At 43.8% G+C, this 24,545-nt stretch overlaps 2 protein-coding genes across 2 annotated transcripts in view; one reads left to right on the top strand and one right to left on the bottom strand.

Moving 5' to 3' along the window:
- PRADC1 (protease associated domain containing 1) overlaps positions 1-5,827 on the bottom strand; it is a 12,471-nt gene extending 6,644 nt beyond the window's left edge. Inside the window, exons 1-2 of the mRNA XM_042466462.1 lie at positions 5,689-5,827; positions 389-489 (exon numbers count right to left, since the gene is read on the bottom strand). Coding sequence (XP_042322396.1) covers positions 389-489; positions 5,689-5,752 — 165 coding nt within the window. The 5' untranslated portion in view covers positions 5,753-5,827. The remainder of the gene's footprint in view (positions 1-388; positions 490-5,688) is intronic.
- A 1,641-nt stretch (positions 5,828-7,468) lies between these two features.
- CCT7 (chaperonin containing TCP1 subunit 7) lies at positions 7,469-23,642 on the top strand. Its single transcript, XM_042469608.1, has 12 exons — positions 7,469-7,595; positions 9,617-9,770; positions 10,436-10,542; positions 11,221-11,346; positions 12,725-12,777; positions 14,146-14,317; positions 15,812-15,976; positions 16,582-16,770; positions 18,152-18,249; positions 19,345-19,477; positions 21,103-21,309; positions 22,985-23,642. Exons 1-12 carry the CDS (start codon positions 7,590-7,592, stop codon positions 23,201-23,203), a joined length of 1,629 nt encoding a protein of 542 aa, XP_042325542.1. The 5' UTR covers positions 7,469-7,589; the 3' UTR covers positions 23,204-23,642.
- Positions 23,643-24,545: the final 903 nt, after the last annotated feature.

Below are 24,545 nucleotides of genomic sequence, written 5' to 3'. Positions count from 1 at the left end.
GATGATGATGATGATGATGATGATGATGATGATGATGATGATGATGATGATGATGATCCTGCTTCCCCCCCAACTTGGAACCCAAAACAGTTTACAGTAAAAAAAAATGCCGTTAAAAATATGCAAAAAGAAAAATTAAAATATAATTAAACTAATACAGTATTAAAAGACATCCTGAATCATAGTGGAAAAGAACAAAATGCAGCTTAAAAGATTAAAATGTTCAAAAACAATACAGATGACAGCAAAGCTCTGGCGCCACAATGAACTACATCTCCCAGGATTTCGTAGCATTGAGCCACAGCGGTTAAAGTGGTGTCAAACCAGATTATTGCTGTAGTGTGGATGCAATCCAAGTTAATGGCTGCGGTTTGGTTCTCATACTTACAAATACGCCCCCGAAATCCTTAGCCGGTGTGGCGGTGAAGATATAGCGGATGTCTCCAGGGCTCAGCACTTGGAAGTAGAGATATTCTTGGATGCGTAACGCTGTGAAGCGAGAAGGCAAAGAGAGAAGGCAGAAGGCATGAGATCCAGTGGCAATGAGTCACAGTGGCCTTTTCTGCACAAGTTAAACATGGAAGCACTTTAGCAGACTGTCTTAAAAGAGTGAGCGTATTTTTTTTTGCAGAGGAGATTACGTTTGGAGAGAGACAGCATGGTTTAAAGGCTTGAATGCAGGGCTATGATTTGGAGACTACAGTTTGAATCTCTGGACTGATTCCCACTACCTTTTAAGCCGGATCGCAAATTGGTTTGAACTGGTTCAAATGACCCTGGTTCCCACTTAAGTCGAATTGCTGAAGCAATTTGGAGAGGGAGGCCATACGCTAGACCCATTTAACCCGCATCTTTTTGACGTTGATTTTTTTTCACGTCTTTTTGGATAGATCAATTCTGCACAAGTTTGACCCAGATGCGGACTGGAATTGATTTAAATTTGACCTTCGGTCGGCTGGAGCGGGTCCATTTGGAATCAATTCATTCGCGAATGTGAACCACAAGTGGCTTATTTTCCAGGGAAAAAATGTGGTCGGGGCAAATGTAGTGTGTGTGAACCATGCACCGCTGTTGAATCGATCCATCAATTCGGATTGCAAACCGATTTATTCGTAAGTGGGAATGAGGCCTCATTTTGGCCATGGAAATGGACTGGATGACCCTGGGCAAGTCACACTCTCTCGGCCTCAGAGGAAGGCAAGTGCAAACATCTCCCGAAAATATTTTGTCACTAAAACGCCATGATACATTTATAGCAACCTTAGAGTTGCTATAAATCAGAAACAACTTGAAGGCATAAAACAGGAACAGTTGTAATGGGTTCTTGGTGTCCATTGGGGTTTGATTCCAGGATGCCAAAATCCATGGCTGCTCAAATCCCATTAAATACAATGGGGTATTATTATTGTTATTAATATTACTACAGTGGGCCCTTGGTATCTGCTGGGATTTGTTTCCAAGATCCCTTGTGGATACCAAAATCTGTGGATGCTCAAGTCCCATTAAATACAATGACACAATAAAATTGGTGTCCCTTATATAAAATGGAAAAATCACGGTTTGGGTTTTGGAAGGTACAGTGTGTGTGTGTATAATATTTTCAAACTGTGGATGCTTGAATCCGTGGATACGGAGGGCCAACTTTACTTTTGCAGAAAGAGAATCTCAAATAGAGGAGATAGTAATGTATGTGTGTACCCTTCAACTGTCCAGACTTGATAGAAATAGTCCCAGTTTATTGTCTGTCATCCCACTTTTCCTATTGCATTTTAAAAATGTACTTTTCCAGTTGCATTCCAGTCTGACTGCAATCTGCACTTCAAAAATAATGCATCCTTAGTAATATCAAATGCTGTCATTGTGCAGTATGCATACGCCCTGCATCACATTCTAAAACTGGTTTTATCTCTCTTTTGGCTTCACTTCAAATTCAAGGAGGTATGGAGAATTTTCCATTGGCAATCTCTAGCCACATCTCACCTCACCAGCTTCACCTGGCAATGGTGAGTGACTGCAAAACTGGTTTCAAACTGGATGGTAAGGAGCCTCCTTACCACCTTCCTACAAAACGTGGGTTTGTTTACACAGAGATCAGCTAAAGTGGAGCAAACAAGTCAAACTCTGCCATAAAGTGCTGGTGCCTCACAGAAACTACACATCCCAGGATTCTCTAGCATGGAGCCATGGCAGTTAAAGGGGTGTCACTGCATTATTTCCACAGTGTAGATGCACCCCTAATCTGCAGTTTCCCTGATGATGCATTTACTCTTTACAGTTGTGTGGTGTTGCATGCCTTCAAGTCATTTCCGACTTATGGCAACCCTAACAGAGGGTTTTCTTGGCAAGTTTCTTCAGAGGGGGTTTGCCTTTGCCTTCTTTTGAGGCTGAGAGAGTGTTACTTGGCCAAGGTCATCCAATGATTTTAATGGGTGAGCTGGGATTCGAACTCTGGTCTCCAGAGTCATATAGCCCAACACTGAAACCGCTACACTGGCTCTTAGTGCTACTAATTCTTGCTCAGGTCACCCAGTGGGTTTCCATGGCTGAGCTGGGATTCGGACCCCAATCTCTGGAGTCATAGTCCAATGCTCAACCCATTACACTATGATGGAATTGCTTTCCAAAACTGAGAACTAATGTACTTAATTCCCACCCCAAAGATAAAATTTTGGGCAGGACCAGGCTATTTTGGTTATTTTAAACAGAATTGTTTGGCCTGTTAACAATTCGGCCAAGACTGCCAAATAATTGCTAAGCAATGAAAGCAAAGCATGTGCTCCATTAAGCCGACTGAAGCTCTCCAAGCGTGTCTTGGGGATTATGGAGCGCCAGGTTTCTTAGGCAGTTGCCTCCTAGGTATTGATGCAGGTGTCTTTCACACTTCACAACTATAACATTGTGATAGCACTTTAGCTGCCATGTCTCTGTCCTATCGAATCCTGGGATTTGTAGTCCCACACCCTCAGCCTCCAGGAAAGGCAATGGCAAAGCTCCTCTGGGCAAAGCTTGCAGAGAAAACCCCGTGACAAGTTCGCCTTAGGGTTGCCCTAAGTTGAGAACGACTTGAAGGCACACAACACAAAACTTTACAGGCTATTTTTTTTAATTGGCATTGCGTGCCTATGTTGAAGGGACAAGAGCAATCCAGGCTGCAATGTATTGTTTGACTGGCCACTTGGCAACCTTAGTGCACCCATGTTCATGTGCCCCCATGTTAAAGGCACAAGAGCAAACCAGACTTCAGTGTTCTTTATGTGTGATCACTTGGCAAACTTCATGTGCCTATGTTCACATGTGCCAGTGTTAAAGGCACAAGAGCAAACCAGGCTGAGAATTTCTTTTTGATTGATCACTTGGCAACCTTCATGCACCTGTGTTCACATATGCCCATATTAGTAGTGCAAGAGCAAACCAGACTGTGAATTTCTTTTTGACTGGTCACTTGGTCACCTTCGTGCACCCCATGTTCACATTGTCCCATGGAAGAACCATGTTGCTGTGTCGCCGAATCAAGGGTTCCCATAAGCCACGAGGGCCCAAGGTGAGATGTTTAGACCATATCCTTGGCATGGCTGCAAAAACTCTTGACTACTCCTGGAAGATTCCTGTTGCGTTGCTCCAGAGTCTGTGGCATGTGGGCTTGCAGTCCCAGGTCTATTTTTAATCCTGAGCTTTCTGCTATTTTTTGCAGCATGGCAGCAGCTGGTTGCCTGGAATGCAGCCCAGTTGGCATTGTTTCCAGTGACTTTTCCTCTTATACAATCACAGACCAAGTCTGAAATCCGGGGGGAATCCAAGGGCAATGTGGTTGGGAGGAGGAAAGCCAAGGAGTTTTATGTCTACCTATTGACTTTGTGGCCAAGAGACCAGTCCAAAAGAAATTCGCAACCTGGTTTGCCCTTGCACCATTAACATGGGTGCATGAGAACATGGGCGCACTAAGGTTGCTAAGTGAGCAGTTGAATGGAACATTGCAGCCTGGATTGCTCTTGTGCCTTTAACATGTAAAGTTTTTGGGCAAGTGACCCTCTCTCAACCTCAGAGGAAGGCAATGCCGACAAACCCCTTCTAACAAATCTTGTGATAGGTTTGCCTTAGGGTTGCCATAAGCTAGAAACATTTGAAGCCACACAACAACAATAAAGTTTTGTGTCACACACTAATGAACACATAGAAGAGAAAGAACAAATGGGAAGATGCTGATCGATCACATGAAAAATAAGAGGGGTATCATAATGATTTTGTGAGTTTTGAAAAGAGACATATAAGTAGAGATTTTATTAAGTATAATATATCTATCGCATTCTTCCAATATTTTAGAAAGGGTTATTTGAAGTAATGAATAGACTTATTAATAATTTAGAGGGAGTTCGACTCCTTTTATTATTAAAGAACAATAGCCAGGTTTGCTGGAAGCCGTTGTCCCGTTCGGTGCATTTGTGCGCATCTTCGTCTTTTGTTTTTGCTTTTGGGTTAGAATTGTTCTAGATAGTGTCCAGAGTTTAGGAGTTTGGGGTTGTGTTTTTGTTTGTTTGAGTGGAATTTAGACGTGAAATTTCCTATTTTTTTTAGATGTAACAAATAACTGGCACACAAATAACAAATAAAATGACACACACACATGTGTCATTTTATACTATTTTTAACAATCTATTTGAATTGTTTTAAAATTTTTATTCTAATGTCTTTAAAAAATGTTTGTCTCATGAGCTGCCTTGGGTCCCTTCCTGGGAGAAAGGCGGCATAGAAATACAGAAATGAATGAATGAATTAACACTTCTTCAGCTGCAATGAGAGATAAGTCTGATTTGTTTTAGTGAAAGCTTTTTGTGTGTATACTGTATTTGTTTCGCATTTTTGCAAGCCAATTTGAATGTTGTAAGACTGGTGAGTCTAAGAGAGAGAAAAGAGAGGTGTAAAGAAAGCGGAGAGGAGAAGGAAAAGTAAACAGAGCATGGATGCATGAAGGCTGCCAACTGACCACTTAAAAAGAACACTGCAGGCTGGTTTGCATTTGGACTTTGAGTGCACATGGGTGCATGAAAGCGGCCAAGAGACCAGTCAAAAAGAAATTCACAACCTGGTTTGCTCTTGCACCATTAACACGCACACAAGTGAACATGGGTGCATGAAGTTTGCCAAGTGACCAGTGAAAAAGAACATTGCAGGCTGGTTTGCTTTTGGACTTTTAACATGGGTGCATGAAGGCATCCAAGTAACCAGCCAAAAAGAAATTCGTAACCTGGCTTGCTCTTGTGCCGTTTAAATGGGTGCATGTGAACATGGGCATAGGAAAGTTGCCAAGTGACCAGTCAAAACAGAACATGGCAGCCTGTATTCCAGGACTAACCCTCTTTGGATTTTCTTCTTGTTCCACCTTTTCCTCTTCTTCTCTGTTTTCAGTTCCTGAGCCTTTCTTTTTGCATGCATGGGAAAAGGCTCAGAGCTTTCTTTTTGCGTGCACAGTGCCTGCCAAGGGTGAAAAAAAGGCTCAGGAATGGGGAAATACCCCTAAAGACTTCAAGCATGAGCAGCAAGAACTGGACTTTAGGGCAGGAGCATGCTAAGGTGGCATAATGTTCCTCCCATGCAAGTGTGGGTGCTTGCTATTCTAGCTGATGCTCCAAAGTGACAAGTCCAGAGACGGCTAAAAGAGCCCCAAGCCCTTAAAAGCCATGAGATGCTTACCGTGAGCCAAGGAGCCAAAGCAGAGCAAGAAGCTGGCCATCCATCCAGGCCAAGGGGGCACCATGGCTGGAATGTGCCACAGGATCCCTCTCTCAAGCTCTTTCTCTGTGCCTCTGGATGTGAATCATGCACCCAAATCTCTCATGACAGAAGGAGGGGAAACCCACCTCCGGCCTCATCTCTCATTGGACAAGCACTAGAGCATCAAGTGATGCCATTGGGAAGGGGTTTTGTCAGTCATGTGGCTGTCACAGATAGGGTTTTTGTGTTGGGCAGTGTGCCTGCCTTTCCAGTGCGCAGATCATCAGGGAAAGCTTGTGGCTTGCTTCTTAAAGGCATGGGAGCGAGTGCCACAACAGCAGCATCCCTTTGTCCTGGTGACAGATCTGCACTTGGCTGCTGTTAGGACAGAATATATTGGAGAAAGAGCTGCTGTGTTGTTAGAGTCACAGAACCATAGATAATAAGAGTATAATGATAAATTATAATAACATCCAGACTCTGCTTAAAGACCTCCAAGGAAGGAGACTCCACTACACTCCAAGGAAGGAATGTGTTCCGCTGTCGAACAGCCATTACTCTCAGGAAGTTCTTCCTAATGTTTAAGTGGAACCTCTTTTCCTGGAGCTTCCATCCATTGCTCCATTGGGTCCTGTTCTCTGGAGCAGCAGAAAACAAGCTTGTTCCCTCCTCAACATGACATCCCTTCAAATATTTAAACAGGGTTATCATCTCACCTCTTAACCGTATCTTCTCCAGGCTAAACAGCCACAGCTCCCTAAGTCGTTCCTCATAGGGCATGGTTTCCAGACCCTTCACCATTTTAGTCATTCTCCTTTGGACTCATGGCTCCAGTTTCTCAATGTCCTTTTTGAATTGTGGTGCCCAGAACTGGACACAGTATTCCAGGTGGGGCCTGACCAGAGCAGAATACAGTGGCACTATGACTTCTCTTGATCTAGACACTATACTTTTATTGATGCAGCCTAAAATAGCATTGGCCTTGTTAGCTGCCGCATCACACTGTTGACTCATGTTCAACTTGTGGTCCACTTGGACTCCCAGATCCCTTTCACACGTAGTTTCATTCAGCCAGGTGTCCCCCATAATCCTATATCTGTGCATTTCATTTTTTCGCCCTAAGTGCAGTATCTTACATTTCTCCATGTTGAATTTCATTTTGTTAGCTTTGGCCCAGCTTTCTAGTCTATTCAGGTCATTTTGAATTTTGATCTTCTCCTCTGGGATGTGGACTCTGAGCATTAATCCAATTTTATTTATTTATTTATTTATTTTATTTTTTAAAAATGCCGCCTTTCTCCCAGAAAGGGACCCAAGGCGGCTCACAGATAAAACATTTTAAAAACACATTACAATAAAAAAAAATAAAAAAAACAATTTTAAAACATTATAAAATTACATACATTACATAGTAGCATACTCAACCCACAACTTTGGCTATTTTAATGCTGTCAAACTAAATTGCATTTTAAAAAAATCTGTTAGCTGCCTTGAGTCTCTAGCATATAAAACATATAATACTATAAAATAATAATAAGTGCATGAATTATGTCTGCCCCTTTCCTCCCTCTCTGGGTTGGATTCCTGCAGGCACCCTTGAGTACTTCATGTTTTTTGTGCTTCTTTAGATTTTCTTATCATAATAATAATAATAATAATGATGATGAAGAAGGAGGAGAGGAACTCGGAAGTGTGCTGTCAGATTGCAGGGTGCGTGTCCTCTTCGACTTTACTATATCTATGGCCATCTCGCTGGCCCTTGAAGCTCCTCCCCTTTGTTCTGGCTCCGCCCACGCAGACGCCGGCGAAGCTTCTGGTGGCGCCCAGGCGCGGTGCATTGTGGGGCAGAGAAGCCGTTGTAGAACAGGGCCGCCGCCAAGATGATGGTGAGTGTGACTTGAAGGGGAAGCGGGGGCGATCCGCCGCCATCCGCCTCTAAGGCGGCCTCGTTCACCCCGCAGAGGGCCTTTCCTTCTCCGGAAGGGTCTCCCCTCTGAGAATGGGGCCTTATTGGCCGCGGGCCGGAGGCGCTGGGCGGCCGGGAGGGAGGCAAGTCTGGAGGCCGCTTTCCAAGCCTCGCTCGAGTTGTCCGTAGAGGCCTCTCAAAAGCGTGAGCCTATAAGGGGCGAAGGGACGCGCGCATGCGTAATGCGGGGTCCCTTAAGAGGGACTACCAGGACTGCCAAGCAATGGGGGAGCGGGATGCTGGTCCCTGGAGGGAGACGCGAGCGCAGGGCATTGTGGGAGTTGTAGTCTGGGAGGCATGGCCTTTACGTTCTTTCCTCTAGCGTGGTCCTCGCTGAAGTTGACTCAGAAAGCCTCCAAGGCTGCATTCACAATGGAGAAATAAACCAGTCTGACCCCGCTTTAAGTGCCCTGGCTCATTACTGTGGAATTCTGGGAAACTGTAGCCTTGTGAGACATTCTGGGCCACAACAAACTACAAATCCCAGGATTCTATAGCACACTGCAGTCAGTTGTGGCAGCAGGGGTGTCTCACAGAGACTTGAAACTACAATGGAGAAGTAACCCAGTTTGACCCTCTCCATTTTAACTGCCCTGCCTTAGTGCTTTGGAATTCTGGGAACTGTAGTCTTCTGAGACATTGTCAGCCACAACAAACTACAAGTCCCAGGATTGCATAGCATTGAGCCGGGGCAGTTAAAGTGGTGTCAAACTGGGCAGTTTCTGCAGTGCAGATGCATCCAGAGAAGGCTGGGTATCTCACAAAGCTACAATTCCCAGAATTCCATAGAACATCAATAGTATTGACGACGACATGAGTCCCAATATTGGAAGAAAGGTGGGATATAAGAAAATGATGATGATGATGGCTGTTAAAGTGGTGTCAGATTGGATTATTTCTGCAGTGTGGATGGAGCCCAAGTTGTAGAAATGCTTCAGTCTGTGGAGGCATGCTGCTGCTGTTGTTGTTGTTGTTGTTGTTGTTGTTGTGTCCCTTCAAGTCGTTTCTTCTGACTTAGGGTCCTCTGAGGTGAACCCTCTGCGTTTGGGGCTTTTGCGGCTTTGCTTATTCATGGATGTGATCAATATGTCCTCTCTAGGAATGTCTAGGTCCTCCAGCGCAACTCTGCCGCAGTTTGATCATAGAGTTGGAGGACCTGCGATTCCTGGAGAGAACACTTCTCTAGGCATCTGTAGTTGTATAGTCAACCTCTGGCAGATGTTGACCATAGAGTTGCCCTGGAGGACCGAGGGTTTCCTAGAGAGTTGCTTTCTCAGGTAAAAAATACACACCTGTCCCTCCGCATTGGCTGGGGTCAGGGGCACAGGGCCCCCGTTTGCAGTTTGGCAGCGCTTTCTTTACCTGTCATTGACCCCATGCTGTGGAATCTTGGGATCTGTAGTTGTGGCTTTCTGGAAGGCCATCCCTGCTTCACTGGTCTTATTCTCCCATTATGACCAACCAGGAATCTGCAGGAAAGATGGTTTATTACAGGTGAACAGGAACAAACTGAAGACCTTCTGACTAGGATTGGTATGCTTTATTGTGGAATGTGAACCCGGCAGGGACTCCGCTGTCTTGTGTTTCCTCCCTAAAAGTTACAAGTATAAAAACAGGCTCATGTTTCTCTAGCTGCTGTTTAGCCTGGCTCTTTGGCCATGTTTGGATGTCATGACAAACCGGAGATGAAGAGAACTCCAGTTTGTCATGACATCCAAAGGTACCCACTGAGTTTGATCTTCTTCTCAGTTTTATGTCTTCCTGCTTCTGCATATGCATTTAGAAAACATCCTGGTGGCTAATGATGCTGACCTTTCTTTCTAACCCATAGCACCATAAAGCACTGTTAAAATGGTTAATATAGAAATGCCTTTTGTGCAACTGAATGTTGGCTTCTTTTTGGGGGAGGACCATTTGTCTGACTCTCTGTCTGCCTTGCAGCCCACACCTGTTATCCTGCTGAAGGAGGGCACTGACACTTCCCAAGGGATCCCTCAGCTGATTAGTAATATCAGTGCCTGCCAAATCGTGGCAGAAGCCATCCGCACTACGCTCGGCCCCCGGGGCATGGACAAACTCATCGTTGATGACAGAGGTGAGTTGGGCTCTTTCCGTTACTTGCAGGTGTGTGTGAGTCCCTTTGTGCAAAGTTTATCTTCAGGGTAATCCTCCTCCAGCCAAAGTCCCCAGACCTTTTGGGACTGCCTGATTCTGCATGACTGTCCTCAGCAGCTCAGTTTCCTCTTGCAAGACTTACCAAAGGCTGGGTGGCAACATTTCCAGAGCGATTCACCTTTTTGTGGTGTGGCCTTCTGTGGCTCACACAGACGTTATTTTTTAAGGCTTTGTGGGGCCCAACGTTGGAGAGATTTTTTGCCTTCATGGAGAAGGAGGAACATTCGTCATCAATGGTCATGAATTTGTGTGCATCCCATTCAACTTCCACCAGGAGTTCAGAGATTTGCCCATTGTGGAAATGGCAGGAATGTGGGAGCATTTCTCCCAATTGTGTTGGGACATGCTGGGCTTTGGCTTGCCTCTTTGGCTTCTCTCCGTACAGTTCTAACAGGGTTGAGCATAGATCGTAGTCTTTGCATGACTTGTGATCCTGTATAGGAGACAAGGTGCTTGGTGCACCTCTGGTCTGATTTGGGTGTGCTCTTTTTCTTCCCCTTTCCTTCAAATGGACTTGCTAAGATGTTGCAGATAATTCTGATTCAACTACTAATTCATACACTTTTCCTCTGTTAAACTTTGCAGGCAAAGCAACTATTTCCAATGATGGTGCCACTATCCTGAAGCTCCTTGATGTGGTACATCCTGCTGCAAAGACGCTTGTAGACATTGCCAAATCCCAAGATGCAGAGGTGGGCATGGAGACTGTGGCAATTGTCAGACAATGAGGGCAGGAGAGATACTGCTGGGTCCAGATCTTTTTATTTTCTTCACACTGTTCTCTTCTAAATTGTGTGTACTCTGAAGTCATTATCCAAAGATGTTCTCTCTTCAGTAGTAGAAAGTTGCCTCTAGGCCTCAGCAAATGGGATGGGGAGATTGTCCATTTTCCTTCCTTTGGAAGGCAGCTGTTCTGTTTTACAGCTGTCAGGGAGGAATGGGGAGAAGATTGAAAAAGGAGTAATGTTGCTTGGACTGCTAGTGAGAGTAGAGAATGGAAGTAAGGGGGTGCTACTGCTTTTGGAAAGATTGGTGCTTTGTTGGCAATCCAGGGATGAGACTGCTGGGTGCTAAGAACAGAGTTTTTGGGAGGGTTTTTGTTACTCATGCAATCTGCATGAAGTCCTTTGCTATGAGATTGCTGAAATTGCTGACAAGATTTTTGGGGCTGCCTTCAAGAGACAAGGAGGACTGAGTGCAGATGGACATGGTGAGGATTGCCATGGTTTAGTGTTTAAGGGACAGTTAACCCAAGAAGCTGTGACACTAATGCAGTCCCTCTACGAAGAGATGGAGTAGAAAAACCATGCTTGTTTCAGCGGAGCTTTTGCTGAGAGAAATTCTCTCTAATCAGACTTCTCTTTTGTTAGGTTGGTGATGGTACCACTTCTGTTACCCTCCTAGCTGCTGAATTCCTAAAGCAGATCAAGCCCTACGTGGAAGAAGGCCTCCATCCCCAGATCATCATCCGTGCCTTCCGTACTGCAACTCAGTTGGTAAGGATATCCACTGCACCCTTTGAAGTAGATCATGGCTGTCTCTTGCAGAAATGCTGACTTCTGTCTGGGAAATGACAACAAGACTGAAAAATTAAGTAATTTCTGCTCAGGGTTGATTTAGGATGTTAGAAATGTGATACCAGCAGACGGTTTATCTGTGCAGTCATAGTGCATACTGGATGCACATTTTTAGGTTGAGAATAATTCTCTCTCCCTTCCTCAGAGGCAGTATAGTCTCCTGCTGTGGCGTTATCAAGCACATACTGAGCCAGAAATTCTGCCTTGCACCTTTCATGCTAATCTTGTTTACATGGGAGTTTGAACAAAGTAAACATCCTCGAGGCATCATTCCACTGCTGCCTGGTATCTTCTACTAGTTCAGCAGGGAGTACAATGTTAGTCTATTTTAATTATTTATTTTAGGAAATTATAGACTGCATTTCTATCCTAAAAATGGTTCTCTTGTGGTTGAGGAACAATTTTTTTTTGAAATTTCCATTATAATTAAGTAACATAAATCAAGAAATTGAGATAAGTAACTACTAAACTGGCCATATTTTTTTTAAGTTCCTGGAAAAATAAAAATGTTTAACTTCAGACAGAGAAGAATACATGATTTTTCAATAAATGGTCCCACAACTGTTTCCTTCAAGGCAGCTGGAACCATTCCATCTTATTGACAAGCTTTTGAAACCATTATTTATTTAGTTCTTTTGGCAAGAAGCTGAGATGGGTATAGTTTGATGTTAAAGATAATTAAGTGAACCTATTGATGCACCTGATTCACACCAGGTCAGACCAGTTCAATCTAATTGCACAAAATGGACAAGATGCTTTGGACACCTCCTCTGGGACTTTGGCCATGGTTGTGTGTAGCACTGTGTGTGTGCGTGCGTGCGTGCGTGCAATTTCCCCCCCTCAAAATGTGTAGGAAACTTACCATAGGAGGCTTTCCAGAGTTCCAGCAAATCCTTCCTCACCATCTGGATTGAGGATGGGCAGAATGTGGCAGACCTCCACATGATGTTGGCCTGCAGCTCCCTGGGATTCTTGGCCATTGACTATGCTGGTTAGGGCCAATGGGAGTTGCATTCTAACACACCTACTTTGCCCACGCCTTTTGTAGATATGTTTTCCCTTCCACTTATGAAAGTGGAGATGGAAGTGACAGAAATACTGACATCACGAACAAAGCTTGTGTGTGTCTCTGTTGGTTTTTGTTGATGAAGAAGCGATCCACACAGATTGGTGCCTGTGGTGAAGTCTTTCAAGTTGGATGCTTGCATATGATGGCTGAAACATGTCACTATTGGCATTTAGACTTGGCAGGATTGAGTCCAATGCATTCATTCTGGTTCTTGTGTCCTTTTGACAGGCTGTAAATAAGATCAAGAGTATCGCAGTCACAATCAAGAAAACAGACCAAGAGTAAGTCTGCTGTTCTCTTCTTTCTGCTTATTAGAGTAATTTTGTGATGCTTTCTCTCTTTGTTTACTAGCCTGTGTGCCTGTTTCTGTTGACACCTGAAACAAGCTTCTGTGGGTACACATATGTTTGTTCTTGGATGAATGCAGCTGTCTCCAGAGTTTGTGGCAGTGATTCTAATTATGTGGAGGCTTGTGATAGACCAGCATGAAAGCTGAGATACTTAGCATTTTGCTGTTGCAGTTTGCAGCAGAAGAGTTATTATTTTAAACAGCTACTACTTAACCCAGCTATACTTTTATCCTGCCACCCCTTCTAGAAATGATAGACTAGTTTTCCTCCACAAGTGCCATCAGAAAGTAGGGGTGGGAATCCTGTAGCCACAAGGCTTGTTATGGACCAAGTTCCTGCAGCCCTAGCTAGAACAGCCCATGGTGAGGAATGCTGTGATTTGCAGTCAGACAACAGTGTAGAACCTTCCCCCACCAGTTTCCATCCTCTTACTCCCACTTTGCTCAGTAGAGGATGCACCTGAATAGGATGCCCAGTGAGACTGAAGGAGGATTGCTATGTGTGCTCCCTTCATTGTGGGGCTCTCACAGGGCTGAAATTTACAAGCCCTTCACCAGGAGATGATAAATAAAGCCTTCTTGCGAGCCTTTTAACCTTGCATCTGACCTAATGTGAGAGACATTCAGGCAGTCGCAAGTCAGTCTTTCGGTGGCAGACTGTAGTTAAGAGATTTGCCATACTATCAGATCTTCTACTAGTTAATGCTACACCATTCCAAATAGAGAATTGTTGAGATTTTCTTCACAAAAATAAAAATGGCAAAGTAAAGTATATATAATAATAATGAAAAATTGCTTGCAGTTTTAAAAAAAATCCAGGAGAGAGAAGAATACAAAGATGACTGAAATTTCCTAGCACTTAAGAAGGGCTTAAAGCAATGAAATCACAATTTTTAAAAAAGGTTTTGGAATATTTTTTTTTAAAAAAGTCTTCTTTACCTGGGAATAAAGAAAGCAAACACTCTTGTGAAGGAGGTTGCACAGACTGGGAGTCACCCCCAGTAGATTCTCCTCTCTCTCCTTGCCAGCTGCCTTTCTTCACTTGGCAGAAGCACCTGGAACAGGATAGGCTGGTGGCTGGGTTTGACATAGAACGACTTTGTAAAAAGGAACTTCTTTCTTGGGGACTTTGTTAATACCCTCATCTGTTACGATGAGTGAGACTGCAGCTGTATAGAGAATATGATTTTAGGCAAAAAAGCTGTTCTTCTTCCTTCTTGGTGCAATCACTAGCTGACTTAATGATCCATATAGGTTGATGGCCTGGCATTAAGATCAGTCTGTCCTTCCTTCCATGTAGGGAGTTGAGAGGCTTGCTGGAGAAATGTGCAAGCACAGCTTTGAGTTCCAAGCTGATTTCCTCACAGAAGGAATTTTTTGCCAAGATGGTGGTGGATGCAGTCATGATGCTGGATGAGCTGCTGCAGATAAAAATGATTGGAATCAAGAAGGTGCAGGGAGGAGCCCTGGAGGTAAGTTTACCTCCCTCCCACACTTCATCTTGGTTTAGCAAAGTCCGTCTGGATTATTTTCTATGACCCTATTTTCAACTGCAGATGGGCCAAATAAGGTGCCTTCCAGGTGCTTTGGAGGTGTGCTGTTCAAATGACGCATGCCCCCAAACGGCCCAGAAGCCACTCTGGGACCAGCTAATGTGGCCTGGATGCTCATTCAGGACAGTGGCAGTGGCCATCTTTTGTCACCGTGGTTCCAGTGCAGTCATGGTCAGAGCAGCTGCAGATCGCTTCTATGGCCCGTCTGCTCCACCCCATATCTTAAAAGAGTCAGAGGATAACAGTGAGTGGAGGCTTAAACCCAGTTCAGATTGCATGGTATTATATTTATTATTATTGTCTATTTATATAGCACCATCGATGTACAAGGTGCTTTACTGCCCTGGAACTATGGGCAAATGTCACTTCTCTTGGTTGTATTTCTGTAAAAAAAGAAAAAGCTATAACTCCTGGAATTATAGGGAGAAGTAGAACGTTAGAGAAAGTGGAGAAACGCTACAGTCCTGTGCACGCATAATTGAGAGTAATCTGTATTGAACTTGGTTGGGGGGTCCATTTTCAGTACCCATGTATAGGATTGGCCTGTGTGGGTGCTAACCCGACCTGCAAAATTGGGCTATTTATTTCAAGGATTTATATCCTTCCTTTCTCCCACAATGGGATTCAAGGAGGGTGAAAGTGTATATTTGCTAAACACATCATACTCTGCTGTGGAATGTGCCCATTTTGCAGCAGCTGAGAAAGTTATTGTGAACATGCACCTCCTGGAGGCCTTCAGATGGGTCATCAATAGTAGGAAGGTTCTGGACATGGCCATCTATATATTGATTTTTGCTATCACTGATTTTCCACATATGCTGCCCCTCCCATTTTTGGGAGAACTGTTTAGAAAATACAAAAACACAAGATGTGCCTGCATTCAGCATGTCTATAAACTTGGTGCACTTGGTGCTATCTTTGCTAACAAAGTGAGTGACTTATATTAGACCTAAAACCATAATAAAAATATTGCCCTGTTACATTTATGTGCCAGTCTTAAAATTGTTTTAGTAAAATACAATACCCCTACCAGTAAAACAATACCAATTATTAGTTTTATGTTTTGTGAAGATTGATGGAAAGATACCACTCACCTTTGTTACATTGTAGGTTAAGGGTCTTTACTGGCACATACTGCCTTCTTTTAGAAGAGAATTTAGAGTACAGCAGTGTATCATCTGCGGTAGCGTAGGATAATTCAAAAGACCAAGGCCGCGTGGATCAGCCTTTTTTGCTTTTGTAAACAAGAGTTTTGTTTGAGGTTTAGAAATCATTGCTCAACCATCCTGAGCCTGTAAGCTTTTTCAATAAAAAGTGTTAATTAAGTGAGTAGCACTGTTGATTTCTGTCTGTGAGCCAGTATCTACAAATAGATTTTCAAACCCCAGCTTTAATGCCTTTCTCTTTTCTCAGGATTCCCAGCTGGTGGCAGGAGTTGCCTTCAAGAAAACTTTCTCTTATGCTGGGTTTGAGATGCAGCCTAAAAAGTACCAGTCCCCCAAGATTGCCTTACTCAACATTGAGCTGGAGCTCAAGGCAGAGAAGGACAATGCTGAAATCAGAGTCAACACTGTGGAGGTAAGGGGATAGTTTTACCAGAAGACTTCTGTGAGGACACGGCTGCTTCTGACAAAAGCTGGAAGCTTTGTGTCCAGGAGCACTTGAGGTAGTGAGACAACACTGTTACATGGGCAAAGAGCATTGGAGAAGTAGGCATCCTTGGGCATCTCTTTCCTTCAGTTAGACAGAGTGGCATGGAGAGAGGGAGTGTTCTGAAACCAATTGTTAGGTGGCTCTTGGGTCAAACTGTTTTTTGCATGTGAATTATGCCACTGATTTGAGGGTGTTTGTGTCCAGACAGTTCTGTGCAGACGGTGGTGTGGCAGCCTTCCCTCATTTTAATGCAAACATTTTGGATCCTCAGCTAAAGAACCAATACAGAGACTTCCTTTTCCCAATCTCTCTTTGCCGGATTACCAGGCAATTTTTTATTTAAAATATATTTATTGAATATATAACAAAGAAAACACAGCAACAACAACAAAATACACAAACAAAGCATAACAGACACATAAATAACAAACTATATGGTTATTGACACTTTTATTCCACTGATTATCTAATCTTCCTATCTCCTCCTTTCTCTCTTTACTCATTACTCTCTTAACTCATTCTTCCAACAGGATTACCAGGCTATTGTGGATGCTGAGTGGAACATCTTGTATGAGAAACTGGATAAACTCCACAAATCAGGGGCCAAAGTTATCCTCTCTAAGCTTCCCATTGGTGACGTGGCCACTCAGTACTTTGCTGATAGGGACATGTTCTGCGCTGGCCGAGTCCCCGAAGAAGACCTCAAAAGAACCATGATGGTAAGGCCCCATGTTTATTTTTACAGTGCTGACCAAGAGGCTCAGGACTGGCTTCCTAATATGAGCAACCTAACCAATTGCTGGTTTCATTCTTTCTGAGTAATCCTGGCAAATTAGGGGTCCCATATAGAATGTGGTGATGTTGTACAAGAACCATATTCAGTCCCATATCACTGTGTTGTTACGTGAAATGAGGCCCCTTAAAGCGTATTTTGTACTGGCTGACTCTGGATGATTCTGGCTGTTCAAGCTTTGTACTAAGCATTCAGCACTTTCTCCTTTTATATCTCAATTTTTAAAAAGTACTTCACACAGAGAAACCTCATTTTGATTTTGATAGAAAGATTCTCAAACTTGTCCCTCTGTGCAATTTTATGCAGGCACCATTTCCCATGATGTGCGTGTCACTTGAACAAAACAAGACACAATCCAATGGGACTGACTTAGGCTGCATCTGCACTGTAGAAATAATCCAATTTCACACCATTTTAACTGCCGTAGCTCTATCCTTTGGAATCCTGGGATTTACAGTTTGTTGTGGCACCAGAGCTCTCTGACAGAGAAGGCTAAATGTCTCAAAACTATAATTCCCAGACTCCCATAGCATTGAGCCTTAGCAGTTAAAGTGGTGTCAAAGTGGATTATTTCTGCAGTGTGGATGCAGACAGTCTAAAGAAGGGCTGTGGATAAGTAGGCTTTTCCCCCGACCTCAAGTTACAAATTCACCAACTGGACTTATTCTGCTAATGAGACAGCATGGCATAATAGCTTGAACATTGGACTGTGACTGTAGAGACCAGGGCTAAAATCCCTACTCAGCTGTGGAAACCCACTGGGTAACTGGGCAAGTCACACTAATTCAGCCTCAGGGGAAGGCAAAGATGCTGAACAGATCTTGCCAAGAAAACCCTGTGATAGGTTTGCCTTAGAATTGCCATAAAGCAGAAACAACTTGAAGGCATACAACAACAACAAGCTGTCTGCTGCAAAGACTAAATAGCTCCAGTCAGAGACCGCTCCGTGTCGTGACTCTGCCAGTCACTGTGGGCTGCATTCACAGCCCTTAAAAATAAATATATATAAAAAAATCTAGGTCAAATTTGGATTAACTCTTTTCACACGGGAATAGTGTAAAATAAGGGATCACGTTTTTGACAGAAGAATAGCAAACTGTTAGAGTGGGGAATGTGGATATAGAATAGGCTGTTTTATTGGGATAATTAATCTGTTAAACACACACATTTTCCTAATGGTAGGCAAACCTTGTTGGGCTCAATGTGACTTTTGATTGATTTTGTAAAATTGTTGCACATTTTCTTAATGGTAGATAGGTTTTGTATAATGGTTGCCCTGAAAATGTGCCCTTTTGTACGCTTTTTAGGCCTGTGGGGGATCCATCCAGACCAGTGCAAATTCCCTGACAGATGATGTCCTTGGGCGCTGTGAGCTCTTTGAGGAGGTGCAGGTTGGAGGCGAGAGGTAAAGCCAGCCTGGATGAGTTGCTTGGGGACGAGGGAAGTGTTTGGAGCTTCTATGATGGTTCCAGATGATCAGCAGTTTGCCCCATTCCTCCCCCCATTTTTCAGTATTAGAATCTTTTCTCAAAGCTACTATCTTTTGGAAATAAGACCCACTCTAGCAACATCCATTTGTGCCTGTTGTTCTTGATATTATTTATTTGTTTACATTGCAGTTTTTCCTCAGCCCTGGGACTCAAGGCAGCTTTCAAGAGTTAAAGCAGATACATCTAAACATACACATCATACAAAAGTTAAAATATAATTGGACTATCAATAGATGGTCATTAAAAAACCCAAAAACAAACAGGGACAATATAGCATATTATTTGAGGCCTTTTTCCTATAACCAATCAGTCCTGCTAAAACAAAAGCTCTCCTCCTGCCTGTGGAGAGATAGCAAGGAAAGCACCAGTCTTCTGCAGAAAGGGAGTTAGGGAGTTACAGAACCTGGGAGTAGCCACTGAGAAGGCCCTCTCCTGTGTTCTCGCCGGGTGTATCTCTGAGGAGTGATATAGGCGCGGTACAGAGTGCCAGAAAGAGGCGCCTCTCTTTGCTCTGCAGCAGTGCCGCTGCAAACCACCAGAGGCATTGCGATGGCGTCGCAGCTGTGCAGTGCTGTTTGGATGCTGTGCTGCTGTGACGTCACAGCTGTGCACTCCATGTAGATGGTGCTGCGCAGCTGTGACATCCTTGTCACATGCTAGGGTTGCGGGGCATGTGCATGCGCCGCCCCAAAGCAACCCTAGCACATCGCCATGATGCTACAAAGGGCCCGTCTGTCCAGGGCCATAGAGAAAAGAGATGCTCTTGAAGATCTCAAAACCCAGGTGGGTTTATATGTAGATATGGCCTGTCAGATACCCTGACATTTAGCCTAAACCCCAGCAGAACCCTTCTTTACAAAGGCAGCAAAGGCAGATCCATGCCACCTCCCTTTTTTGAGTTATACACTACTGCATGTGAGCAGAAAGCTCCTCAGTGCAAATCTTCCCCCATTGCATTGAGTGTGTACTGTAAGATGTTATGTTAAAGTGGTCTTCCTCTCTCTTGCCAGGTATAACTTCTTCACAGGGTGCCCGAAAGCCAAGACGTGCACGATAATTCTGCGTGGAGGAGCAGAGCAATTCATGGAGGAGACTGAGCGTTCACTCCATGATGCCATCATGATTGTCAGGAGGGCGATCAAGGTATGTATGTGTGAGTGATATCAGTGACTTGACTTCTATGTTTGGACTACCTTAGTCTTGTCAGTAGCTTTTTGCCTGGTTGCTTTGGCAGGTAATCAACATGAGCAGGCAAGGATGTGGCTCTAAACAGGAATTGTGTTCCTTCCAGCTCTTTCTTCAGATGGAGTACAGATTGAGGCTAGGAAAAACCAGAAGTTCCCCCATATTTAAGAAGGGTCTGTGTTCCAGAGAAGATCTGGAATTCTGCTGCTGACATTAACGTAAATACGGCTTGTGGAGCATGTGAATTTATTGGTGATAGAGAGTTGTTTTTGGCCTACCATCTCTGGTCAGATGCAGCCAGCAAAGCCAGTGGTGAGGGACTGAGAGCATTGAACTCCAAAAATATTTTAATTGCTAACCTTAGGAATAGATGGGACTTATTCAGGATCAAGTTTTAATAGAATTCTAAGTGTTTAATTGGCCTTCTAGATGGCATTTGTGCAGCAGGGAAAGAAGGGCAGATGAAGAGAACAGCATTGAAGCTGTATGGAATATTGAATCCTCCCATCAAGTCCTACTCATGCTTGAATGATTAGTAAGAGCTGTTCTCATGCTGCTAAGATGCTTTTCCCTTCTGCAAGGGCTGAACAACTATGTCCTTTAGGGTTTTGGAAAGTGTGGCCAAGAGCTGGATGCAGCCCTCACTTTTGAGAACTTTGAGTCCCTTCACAAGTCCCTCAAAGCACTTTGAACCTTCTTTCATGATTTTTTTAAGCAGACATTTCAGTTGGAAATCACACCCAAAGCTTTCACAAAAGCATGCAGTCACATAATCCCCCCTGCAAATAATAATAATAAAATAAAACTTTATTTATATCCCGCCTCTCTGTTAATGACAATTGAGGCGGCTTACAAGTTAAAATTACATATAATCCCATGTCCCAGTATTCCACCCTCCCTATAAACATCAATTAAACAGTTATAATTTAAAATCATACATTAAAATAACAAATCAAGCAAGTAGGCATAGCGAGTTCAGAGGGATGGTAAGTTCAGATTGGTGGCCGAATCTGCAGCCTCCCAGAACTGCCTCAGAACCTCACTCACTCTTGTTTCACCTCTGTTACTCTTTCAGAAATGATAACAAGAAGTGGCTTGCCATCCCAGAGCCTAAGGGTTAAACTTTTCAGTGTGCTTCCTTCTGTTCATGTACTGAATAACATGCTTGTAATCATCATTACATTAGATAGTCTTGAAAATGATGACCTCAGTCAGTGCTTCATGATTTCCTGAAAATCAGCTTACCCTCCCTCTAACTGCCTCCTGCTTAAAATATTCCGCTTTTGTCCAGGCCTACCTTAGTTACATTTATACTTCTGGTCATGTAGAATCTGGCAGTTCTACCTATCTTTTTCTTTACTTGGATTTTTGGATTGTAGGTTGTATAGCAGCTGTGCCTTTCCTCTCTTTGCCAACAAACTGATGGATGCAGTTGGCTTGCATGAATCTGACAGACATACAGCCACTCTCTTCCAAATAATGCCAGCCAAATCTGTGCTGGGCATTCAGCCAGGGGCTGCCTTATGAATGGAGTAAACTCAGACCAGTTGCAGTGACCTTTCTGTACTGGTGATATCTTTCAGAATGACTCAGTTGTCGCTGGCGGGGGAGCCATCGAGATGGAGATCTCAAAGTACCTCCGAGACTATTCCAGAACCATTCCTGGCAAGCAGCAGTTGCTGATAGGAGCTTATGCCAAAGCCCTGGAGATCATTCCACGCCAGCTCTGTGACAATGCCGGCTTTGATGCCACAAACATCCTTAACAAGCTCCGGGCTAAGCATGCGCAGGTGAGCTTCCACAGCAGGGTCCTTCCCCTGGATTCCATCACCTGTAGGTACTACTTCACATGGCACGTAGTCTGGAATTCATTGCCATGAGATGGAAGTGACAGCTGCTGGCTGGGACAGCTTTAAAGGAGGATTGAATCAATTCATGGAAGAATCAGTGGCCATGTCAGGTGCCTGTTACATGTTGTAGATGCTATGATTTGGTCTTGCTGACTTTTTTTGTTGTGTTACTTTATTGTGTTGTTGTATAAATAGAAGATGCTAATGGTATTGATTTTGCCAAATACTGCATGATGGAGTAAGCTCCTGTCGCTAGTCCCAGCTTCTGCCAAACTAGCTGTTCAAAAGCATGTAGAAGTGCAAGTAGATAAATAGGTACCACTTTGGTAAGAAGGTAACAGCATTCTGTGCAGTCATGCTGGCCCCATGATCACAGAGTTGTCTTTGACCAGGGGTAGGCAACCTTTTTGAGCCGGGGGCCGGGTTGCTGTCCCTCAGACAACTGGGGGGCTGAAGCCAAAAAATAAATAATGAAATAATTTTTTTTACAAAATTAAATATATAAATAAACCAGGACAAATGTAAGACAAAATTTTCAAATGGAAGACACTTTTTTTAAAAAATGGAGGACACGTGAAAAAATTTGCTGATTTTTTAAAAAATGTTAATATAAATGCATGTTTCTGAGGCTTCTATAGACAATTGCCCCCAAAAGGCTCCGTCGGCAATCAGCGGCAGGACCGGGCTGGGGCCGGTCCCAAGGCCTCGCCGGGCCGCATCCGGCCCGCGAGCCACAGGTTGCCTACCCCCTCTTTGACAATGCTGGCTCACTCGGCTTAGTAAAGGCTTAGCAACGGAGATAAGCACCTACAGTCAGACAAGACTTGATAACCCAGTCAAAGGGGAAACCTTTATCTTTACCTTTTATCAGAGGCAGTGCGACTGTTAGGTTCCTCTGAGAGGGGTCCCAAGAGTTAGTGATGTCTATTGGCTAATCAGTATATAAGTATATAAACTAGCATGCCATATTTGTAGTTGCTGGAGGTACCCAGCTGGCCAGGGATATATTTGTGGGCATCTGATTTGCCACACTGCCAACAAGGTTCTGAACTATAAAGGTACATTGGAAGTAGTCTTATCTTCTGCCAGGTCCATGATTTTGTCTGGCCCGCTCTTGTCAACTCTTGACTGGCAGCCATGGCTCCCCAGAGGTTCTTCTGTAGCCTTACCTCAAGACTGGGGAAGGTGTAACCTCTGGACTGCACTATTGTAGCCCCTAGGTTTTAATTAAATTTTTTTTGCATGTGAATGAAAATCACAGCCAGAGCTCCCTGAATATGGTCAAATATGCAAAAATCTCTTCTCAATTTCCCCTTCGTCCTTCAAAATGTCAGCAGAAATGGGGTGCAGTTGGCAGGGGGATGGAGTGAAGTGGAAAATTGGTCCCTGCACAGTTTCCACCCTGCTCTCCCTGGAGATCCCTAGCTTCCCATCCCTGCTAGTCTCCAATCCAAGTACTAGCCAGACCTGTTTAGCTTTTGAAATCATGGCAGGCATGTTCAGGATGGTGTGTTGTTGAAAGAAAGAGAGATGGGCCTATGTTGTGGTGAGACCCAATGACTGAGTAGTTTCATTTCCATTCTGTAATGGTGCCTGTTTTCTGTGTGTCTCTCAGGGCGGGATGTGGTATGGCGTAGATGTGAACAATGAAGACATTGCAGACAACTTTGTGGCCTGTGTATGGGAGCCGGCAGTGGTGCGCATCAATGCCCTGACAGCAGCCTCAGAAGCAGCCTGCCTCATTGTGTCCGTGGACGAAACCATCAAGAACCCCCGTTCCACAGTCGATGCCCCTCCTGCAGGCCGTGGCAGAGGGCGGCCCCATAACCATTGATGGCCCGATTTCACCAGTAGTGTGAGATGCAAAAACCCTGTCTTTGTCACTTAGTTCCCCTTAATTTGGTTCCTTCATTTGGACCATTAACCATGATGCTCTCCACCACTATGTGCCCCATTGCGTGGCTGCTCTTGTTCAGTAGAGCTCTACTCATTTCCTATAATGTATTAAATGGGGAAAAGTCCTTCAAAATTCAAGGTCGTACACATTTGAATACTCAAGCCCTGGTATGCCAGCAGGTTGCAGATGCCTCTCTCCCCACTCCCAGGTTACTCCTTGAGTTTCAGCCTGGACGATTCGGCACCTCCAGGTGTCTGCAGTGTTGGCATAGACCTTGAATGTTAAATGGGTTGGTTACTGGTTGTATTTATTGGTTTTTCTTTTCTACTGGAGAATCAAAGCCAGGAGTGAGCACAATAAATAGTTATAAAAAGCAGCCTAGGTTTCATAGGTTTCCTTTCTTCATGCAATTTTTATAAAATATATATTTACATTTCAAAGGGTTCTCAAAATGTAGCTACTATGAGACAACTCTAAAACGTGTGTTAAGGAATCATTAGCAGTATTACATCTAATCTAGATGTAATAGCAATCTATCATTGTTGAAGTGACTTATTTTGTTGGCTTCAGTTAATGTTTCTAATATTAAGGGAACTTCAGATGCACATAAAGGTGTCTGGATTGTAAAAAATTGTTCACTTGTAGATACTGCCATTTAGCTGATAGAAGTAGTTTAAATTGTACTTGCAAAATTGAAAACGCAGAAATTCACCATCAACAAGAAGTATCTGATTTAAGGCTTTAACAATCCCGTTATTGGCCCACATCTTCCATAAAATTCGATCCTTACCAATTTTCAAATCTGTTCCTCTCCCTGTGATTAAAATCTTTCTAAGGGAAAAGGGTCAGAAAGGTTGAGGGTGTGAAAAGTGATTTGGGATAGATGAGGGAGTGACACCAGGCAAGTGCTTACAATTCTGTGATTGTTTGCAGTTTCCTCATGTCCGACAGCTCTTTAAAATTCAGCAGCTGGAACCGAGAATACAGCATTGTGGCCCTTGCGAACCCAGCATTATGGATGTTTAGTGGGTTTGGGGTTTGTTCCTTGATCTTGCCATGGTGCTACCATGTAGAGAACTTCGGGTTGTGACCTTCCTTGAATGAGTCAGTCGACCTGTAGTTTGTTCTTTTCCCCTTTTCCTCCGCTTCCACTTTACTGAGCACTGTTGTATTTTCTAGCAAGTTGCATCATCTCAAAGCCAGGTTTGAATGCTGGATTAGGACCCCTGGAGACGAGGATTTGGCTCTGCTTGGCCCGTGATACCCCTGATAGGTTTGC

Source organism: Sceloporus undulatus, chromosome 5 (genome assembly GCF_019175285.1).
Source record: "Sceloporus undulatus isolate JIND9_A2432 ecotype Alabama chromosome 5, SceUnd_v1.1, whole genome shotgun sequence".
NCBI classification, from domain to species: domain Eukaryota; kingdom Metazoa; phylum Chordata; class Lepidosauria; order Squamata; family Phrynosomatidae; genus Sceloporus; species Sceloporus undulatus.
This window is presented reverse-complemented; position numbering and strand designations above follow the sequence as displayed.